This window comes from Streptopelia decaocto (assembly GCF_964273445.1).
Source record: "Streptopelia decaocto genome assembly, chromosome: 19".
In the NCBI taxonomy this organism is placed as follows: Eukaryota; Metazoa; Chordata; class Aves; order Columbiformes; family Columbidae; genus Streptopelia; species Streptopelia decaocto.
This window is the reverse complement of record NC_138674.1, coordinates 6,227,276-6,235,795: the sequence shown is the minus strand read 5'-3', so window position 1 is coordinate 6,235,795 and position 8,520 is coordinate 6,227,276. Positions and strand designations below refer to the sequence as shown.

Below are 8,520 nucleotides of genomic sequence, written 5' to 3'. Positions count from 1 at the left end.
TGGGGCAGGATCCACCTGTGCTGTAGGTGACCATCTAAACCAACATCTCAGCCAGTGAACCAGCCAACACCTCAGTGTGACACTCTGGGCAACGTGTGAGGAGTCCTGGGCAGGGAAGGTTCAGAGGGCGTGGGGCGCTGTGCAAGACACAACATGATCTTGGCCTAATGTTTTTAGGCCTATCAGATGTAAGTTAATGACAATGAATATTAAAATAAGAAGAACTGAAGACAAAGATTCAAAGGAAAGGAAGGTGTCAACATACTTTATTTTTCTTTGCTTTGGTTTCTTTTTTTGGAAACGGAAAGAGTTTTCCAGAACTGGGCATGGATTTAGCACACAAATGTCTTTAGCTCCAGGGACACAAACACCTGGTGCCAGTGTAGATGCCCCGGGAACCCCTGCCCAGGCTCCACCTGCACTGCAAGGTGCTCTGGTCTCTCTAGGTCCTGTGTGATAGATGCCAATCCCAGGCCAGCACCTCAGGTACACTGGGCCCCTAAAATGGCCCTGGCTGTTTATGGTGAGACAGCTGATGACTGATGTACTAAGGGTAGGAGAAGAAATATTGGTCTTCCCCTGTACTTCTATTTCCAACACTCTATTATTTCATTTCCCTCGTCATTCAGGGGTTCCCACCTCTCCTGATTAAATGTTCCTGTCCAAGGACAACTTTCCAGCACTGTCTGGATGTTTACCCTTTCCAGTGCTCTCAGGTTTCTCCTCCACTTGCTCTTTGGTCATTCAGTGGCCTCCCAACTGTCTGGTTTCTGCTTTGAGCTTCAGGGAGTTACAAACTTGCCCCATTCTTCAGAGCTCTAATTAACATGGCAGTCAACACGTTCATTGTGTTTATTTCGATCCTCTCCTATCTCTCTGTCTAAACCAGTTCTTGTGTGGGTGTCCCTTGTGGATGCTGGACCTCATCAGATCCAGCTTTCACACACACATGAGGAAAGTGTTTTGCTGTTTATTAAACTGTGCAGTGTTTGCACAGGACAGCAGGTAGAGCTGGTGCACAGGAGCTGCAGCATCTCCTGCAGAGCTCAGTGGAGAAGTCTGATGTAGGAAAAGTGATGCAATCTCTGGTGGCCAATGAGGGAACCGGCAGACTGGGGGTGGGGGTGAGGAGCCAGGTTGTCCATACAGTGTCCAGCCTCAAGGGACTGTTCTCCTGCCTGTCCAAATGTCTTCAAGAGACCCTCGGGATCAATGTCCAGTGTAGAATGCTGCTGTCAATTCTTCTACACACTGGAAAATGACAGAAAACAACCTTGAAATAATAAACCTCCTTCATTAAATCTTCTTTGAAACCTTCATCAGCAAGTGTCCCATTGAAACCTCTCCAGTTAGTTCTACAAGTCTTGAAGGTGTGAATGAAATTACAGAAAGGGACATTGCTCGTTAGGGCTTTCTGTGTTTTAATGAGCCCCATGGCGTATTTGGTGCTGAGACCATGAACCTCAGATACCAAGCAGAGACTGAAGAATCTCCTCAAGAAGTCCAAGCCAGAAGCAAACTCCAAAGTACCTTGAAGCATTAATGGCCCCACTGAGGGCTGTTACTGACAAAGCCTCCCCAGGGACTCGTTAGAGCAGATAATTGGAGGCAGTGATTGCATCAGGCAAAGGCAAAGTGCAGCAGCTCTGATGCTGAGAAAGCCCTTGGTTTGTTTGATGAAGGACAATGGTCAAGCCTTGAGCCCCTGCCCCGGGAAGGGAGATCCTGTCCCTCACGTGTGGCTCAGGGCTCTTCCTGGGGCTGTGGGGAGTGTGATGCCCAGTGCAGGACAATGGTGTGACACTCCCTGGGAGTGCAAGGAGGCGATGGGGTGCCATGGCCATGACAACCATGTGTCTCCTCTTAGGCGTCGCTGGCAGGGACATCAGCCATAGCCAAGGGGACAAAGACCTTGGCTCTTTCAGGGACATCCAGTCTTGCCAGCGCCCTTGGCCATCTCCACCATGGTCCATCCTGCACTGTCTCAGACCTGTGGCTGTTTCCCCACAGGCTGCAGACACCCCATGCGCTTCCCCACCTTGTTCTCACCCCAGTGTGTCCCCACCTGTGCTGCTGTCTCTCCATCCTCACCAGCTGTTCCTTGAAACACAAAGTTATGGCTGATCCAGAGTCCTTCTGAATGACCACAGCACTGTGCTCAGAATGACATTTCTTGATCCTGAGCTCCACTCTGGGCCTCCAGAGCTGCAGTTTCTGATAGTTTTCCTTTCACATGCTGTTCCCTCTACCTAAAATAGTAAAATAAAATAACCCTTTCTTGTCATGGTTTTACCACAGCCACCAACTGAGACCATGAGAGCTGCTCACATCCTGCTCCCAGTCCCCAAGTGGGACAGGGGAGAGAACTGAATGCGAAGGGAGAAACTTGTGGGTTTAGAAAAAAATATAATAAGACAATGAAAATAATACACTGCTACTACTAATATGCTTATACTAAAATACACATAAAGTAAAATATATAGTACTCAGTGCCATCCCCCACAGAACTCCCATTGTGCTGAACAGGCAGCCCAAAAGAAGAGAGCACCCTGGTCCTGAACAGCTGATCCCAGCAAGAGAAAGTACAAGTGCAAAAGGCAGAGAGGCCCAAGGGCCAACTGTAAAACAGCAAAACATCATAAAACTGAACTAACACTGAACTCCCAATAGAATGGAACTTCCGAACAGAGCTAAGCAAAGCAGCCGGAAAACCAAAACTAATGGGCTGGAAAAGGCATCTCCAGCTTTATACCGAGCATGACGCTAATGGTAGAGAATAGCTCGTTGATTGATCTGGATGTCAATCAAGTTGCTGTCCTTTCTGTGTCCCCTCCTGCCAATTTGCACCTGAAGCTGGACTCCAGAGAAATCCTTGGTTTCACTGACAATAGTCCAGGTAAATTAAATAGAAATAGATAAATGAAATTAAGAAAATATACTCAGTGCTATCCCTCGTGTAACTCCAGTCAGACGGAGCAGCCAGTCCTGCAGAAGGGAGCACCTTGGTCCTGAACAGCCCATCCCAGCGAGAGAGAGCAAAAGGGCAACAGGCAGAAAGGCCCAAAGGCCAACGGCAAAATGGCAGAACGGCAAAAGGCCGAACTGACATCGAACTCCTGACAGAATGAAACTTCTGAATGGAACTGACCAAACCAGCTGGAAAACCCAAAGTAACGGATGTAACAAGCCCTAAAAGCCGGCTCCAGCTTTAGACTGAGCATGACGCTAATCATAGGGAGTATTTCATGGATCAGCCTGCATGTCAATCCAGGTGCTGTCCTGTCTGTGTCCCCTCCTGCCAATCTGCACCCACAGCTGGATGGCCAAAGAAGTCCTTGGTTTCCCTGACAACAGCCAAGATGTCAGTGAGTTCTGACGTTCCTTTCATAGCAAATGGCAAACACTGTAAAGCTGCTAAAAGACAAAATGAACTCTATCTCAGGGAAGAAACAGCGTTATCTCATTATTCTCACAGGAAATCTAAACAAAAGACTGTACTGGCTGTGAAGGAGAGAGGTTCAAAATGCATGAAGAAAATTATCTCAATTTCAGTAAAACCAGCACGTTTCCTCAGGCTCCATTTCACCAGGCTACACACTGTGCGTAGTACACCAGTAGTGCACACTACTACTACTACTCCACACATGACCCAGACTTTCTCTGGCCACATGGCAGCTCCTCCCCGTTCCTCCAGAATGGGGAACCTCACACTGGGACACACGGCTCCAGATGTGACCACACCAGTGCTGAGTCACGATGGACAATAACTGCCCTTGTCTGGGTGGCCACGCTCCTCCCAGTGCAGCCCAATGTGCTCATGGGCATGTTCCTGTTTAGCACCACTGAGAACTGGCTGAACATCCAGGCTCAGAGGGTTGTGACCAGTGGCACAAGGCCCAGCAGGAGGCACCATGAGGAACACTGAAGGACACCATATCCCCACCCAACATCTCCTCCTACAGGTGTCTCTTGGGTCCCTGGAACCACCTCAGTGCCAAGGGGGAGAGCACTGCCTGTATGGGTGGAGGAGATGGGGTCTGGAATGAGGGTTCAGGGGCAGTTTCTGCTGGCTGTTCATGCAGCAACAAGCTGGGCTGGATATTTGGAGAGAGGAACTCTTCCTAAGGGCCTCCAATGGGCATGGGGATGGTCTACAGTTTCCTGATGCTGCCTTTTCTGGTGGAGATCACAGAGGCTGCCAGCCCTTTAGAGGACCCAGGACAGGCCTTGTCCTTCCTGTGGTCACAGCTGGACCTCAGTTCTCCAGTTCAGCCCCAGCTCATGAGCCTTGTCTAGGGGTGACGTTTGGGGTAAGGTTGACAAGAGGGGTGCATAAGTTTGTCTTAAGGACATGTGATGAGCACCAGGACTGAAGTACCAGAGCAAAAGGATGTGGCTTCTGGGTGAATACTTTCTTCAGTGCAAGTCCGGACACAGGGTCCCAGACTTGCTTTCCATGCCACGCTTCACGAGGGATGATGCACCTGGAACCCCCAGGAATAGCTGGTGTCGTTAGTGTTCACCTGGTTCTTCTCACCTCACATCCGTGATGTGCATGCTCACATCTCATCTGAACAATGCAGACATGAATTTCTGACCTACTCATTCCGTGTCCCTCCATGAAAGGAAGAACAACCTCTGTGAGTGGGGGAGAGAGGCCAGAGCTAGAAATGATGGTTAAGAGGGGCCAGTCCATGACGATGTCCTGGGGCAGTTTCTGTGGGGTGTCCAGTGCACAGGGGCACAGCCCAGCCCCTGCTCTGCTGGTCCTGCAGGTCGCTGGCAGGAGCCTGGCTGTGAGAGGACACTGCTGAGTGCCAGCCCTGCACACACACACTGTTCAGCTGTACACTGGTGTTTGAATCTGTGGGACACTATCGTAAGCATATGCTTGAAGATATAAACCATCGTGTATTGCCCTGAGGAGATCACCTTTCTATCTGGAAAGGCTGTAGTGAGGCCAGCTCTGTGACAGCAGTGCCCATTGCCTGTCCCTGCCTGCGCCCACAGGACTGACACACAGCAGGACGGTGACCAAGCTGCCAGAGCACTCAGGCCTTGCACCAACACCAGGGATGAGAAGGAGAGTGTGGAGTGGAACCAGAACAGCTCTGGAAGAACAAGCGCTGCTGCTCCCTGGCAGGGCTGACATGCCAGGGCTGTTTTCCCCTCCACCCACGCACAGGAACTGTCTCTGCAGCTCCAAATAGTCTTTGCAGGAAGGATATAGTGAGAAACAAGTCACTAAAGAGCCCTTTATTCTGTTTAGAGACAAGGAGAGCACTGCTGCTCATTTAAGCAGCCAACAGTTATAAAAGAAAAGCCAACAGTGAATTAAAAAGGGAATGAAACATTATCACAATAAGAAAACAACCAACAACACCAAAAAATCCAGTTGACAGGCTGGGCTTCTAATTAGCTACATTAAAATTCCTATATAGAAAAAGACGGCCAGTTTATTGCTTCAGAAAAAAAGGGGAAATGAGTTTCCACAGGGCATCCTTGAGCTCCTGGTTCCTCATGCTGTAGATGAGGGGGTTCACTGCTGGAGGAACCACTGAGTACAGAACAGACACCACCAGATCCAGGAATGAGGAGGAGATGGAGGGGGGCTTCAGGTTGGCGAACATGGCAGTGCTGACAAAGAGAGAGACCACGGCCAGGTGAGGGAGGCAGGTGGAAAAGGCTTTGTGCCGTCCCTGCTCAGAGGGGATCCTCAGCACGGCCCTCAAGATCTGCACATAGGACACCACGATGAACACAAAACAGCCAAATACTACTAATATACTAACCACAAGAAGCCCAAGTTCCCTGAGGTAGGAGTGTGAGCAGGAGAGCTTGAGGATCTGGGGGATTTCACAGAAGAACTGGCCCAGGGCATTGCCCTTGCACAGGGGCAGTGAAAATGTATTGGCTGTGTGCAGCAGAGAATAGAGAAACCCAGTGGCCCAGGCAGCTGCTGCCATGTGGACACAAGCTCTGCTGCCCAGGAGGGTCCCGTAGTGCAGGGGTTTGCAGATGGCAACGTAGCGGTCGTACGACATGATGGTGAGAAGAGAATATTCTGCTGAAGCTAAAAAGACAAACAGAAAGAGTTGTGTAGTACACCCTGCATAGGAAATGACCTTGGTGTCCCAGAGAGAGTTGGCCATGGATTTGGGGAGAGTGGTGGAGATGGAGCCCAGATCGAGGAGGGCGAGGTTGAGCAGGAAGAAGTACATGGGGCTGTGCAGGTGCTGGTCCCAGGCTATGGTGGTGATGATGAGGCCGTTGCCCAGGAGGGCAGCCAGGTAGATGCCCAGGAAGAGCCAGAAGTGCAAGAGCTGCAGCTCCCGTGTGTCTGTGAACGGCAGGAGGAGGAACTGGGTGATGGAGCTGCTGTTGGACATTTGCTTTTCCTGAACATGGGGCGCTGTCATGAGAAAAAAAAGACAGTGTGAAGCCAAGGAAGTGTTCTCTGACAAAAATCAAACCAACTCCCATAGACCCTCCCCTGTCACACATAGACACCCTTTTGATTTTCTAGGAGAACATTCTTCAGCACTGTGCCTGGAGCCCTGTTCGGTGCTGGAAAATGAGCAACCAAGAGCAGGGCCTCTGCCCATGGGCTCTCGTTAAGTCAGTCCATCTGGGCAGAAGCGGGGCCACAGGAACGGTGGGGACTATCTTGGTTCTGCTAATACAGAAGGGCTGCCAGCACTTGCTTTCCCAGTGACAGGGAACAGAGATGGTGAAGGTAGTTTAAGAGTTCGAGGTATTTTTACATCTCCCCCCACATTCACTGCAGAGTGGTGTTGGGTGTCAGAAACCCTCAGCATTTCTGCTGCACTCAGGGAGAACAGAGCGAGTCCTGCGAGACCAGAGGGTGCCTGTGGGTCAGTGCAGAGTGAGGGCAGCTGCTCTGTCCCTCTGTCTTGCTCCAGCTGCCCTGGGCTGGCACCTTTCTGAGATGGGGGCTGATCACACTCCTAGTTACCCTGAAAAGCCACCAGGCACTGGTGAGGGCAGCATCTCAGTGCTTCTCCATGGGGCCTGCAGATATGCACACATGCTGTGGGAGGGAATCTCACAGCTTGGAATGAAACCATCCAAGTGTCCTAACGATGGCATTTGATTCAGGGAGACTCAGCTCATTCCCCAGCCCCACAGACTGCATTGCCCACAGCCCACAGGTCAGAGCAAAGCTGGGACACGTGTGCCCATGGACACACCTGCAGGAAAGGACCCACAAGATCAGGCTGTGACTCTGCAGCTGAACCTGCCATCCCCAGAGAGCCTGACAGCAAGAACAAGATCCCAACAGCAGTGACCCAGAGCAGGGGAGCAAGACGGACAATGCGGTGAGAGAGGCCAGGGCAGAGGCAGCCGGGCACTCAGACAGCGTCACCCTTCCCCAGCTGTGCAGCCACCTCCCAGACACCAACACTGCCGGGCAGCTGCTCTCAGCCCCTGTGCTCTGCAGAGGAACTGGAGCTCTGGCTGCACAGGAGCTGCTTCATGCCTTGGAGCCCCCGGCCCTGAGGGCAGAGGCTTTGCTGGGGGGGAGAGGAGGCCAGGGGGCTGCTCACAGGAGGGATCTGACCTGCAGGGGGTCACAGGGACTTTTTTCTGTTCTCCCTCCCATAACAATTCCAGGTTTGGTTTCCTCTCATTTCTGATCATTTCCCTGCTGCCTGGAGATTCTCCCCCTGGGAGGTGTTTCCCTGTCCATGTCTCTTCCCTGTCAGTGCTCACAGACCATCCCACCCTCTGTGCCCTCCCCCTGGCCCTACAGATCCTGCCTGTTCACAGGGCACTGCCTGGGGGCATCTTCCTGTCTGCAGGCTGGAAAACAGGACAGATCAGACTAAGGCTGAGGGGTCCAGCCAAGGTGATGCAGGTGCTGTGCACAGGCAGAGGGGTGGGGAAGGATGTCATGAGCCTTCTGGCAGATGTACTGATCACTCAGAGTTGCAGTTCAGGAGTCTCAGTGACTTGTTTAAGCATGAGAGCTCATTTTCATTTTATCTTTTCCTGCACCCCCCACCCCTTGGGAGAGGAAACTCAGAAGACAGGGTCAGGAAAGCTCCTTATCTGTCTGGTAATCTTTGCACTGATCTTCTCTTTGAGGCACCGTTTGGAAAATCCTAGGGGTGATCTGGAGCTGTGAGCAGCACCCTCTCCACAGCAGAAGCAGCTCTCCTGTCCTGATAGGGGTCGATCCCTTCCCAAACAGCTTTTCCCCACAGAACCCTGGGCAGGGACCCTGCTCTGCAGGACAGCCCTGGGCAGCCCTGGGTGCTCACCCGGCTACACAGCTGTTCAAAATTGCAAGACAAGATCCCCGTCCCCATTGATCCTACAAGCTGTGCCTGTGCCAGTTTCAGGAGATGCCTCCAGGAGCTACAGCTGCACTGCCCCGCACCAGAGACTTACCATGGCAAGGGCTGCAAAGGTTTCTACTCCAGTGAGCTCTCAGTCATCCTCCCAGTCCTGACCACCTTTAATCTCTCTCTGCCTTGCTCGTCTGCTGAGATCCCC

The 8,520-nt window shown here is 51.7% G+C and overlaps 1 protein-coding gene across 1 annotated transcript; it reads right to left on the bottom strand.

The window, feature by feature from the left end:
* Positions 1-5,456: 5,456 nt before the first annotated feature.
* Positions 5,457-6,389, bottom strand: LOC309447951 (olfactory receptor 14J1-like; the record flags this gene model as incomplete). The annotated part of the gene is made up of 1 exon (XM_082069095.1): positions 5,457-6,389. One exon carries the CDS (start codon positions 6,387-6,389, stop codon positions 5,457-5,459), a length of 933 nt encoding a protein of 310 aa, XP_081925221.1.
* Between the last annotated feature and the right edge of the window lie 2,131 nt (positions 6,390-8,520).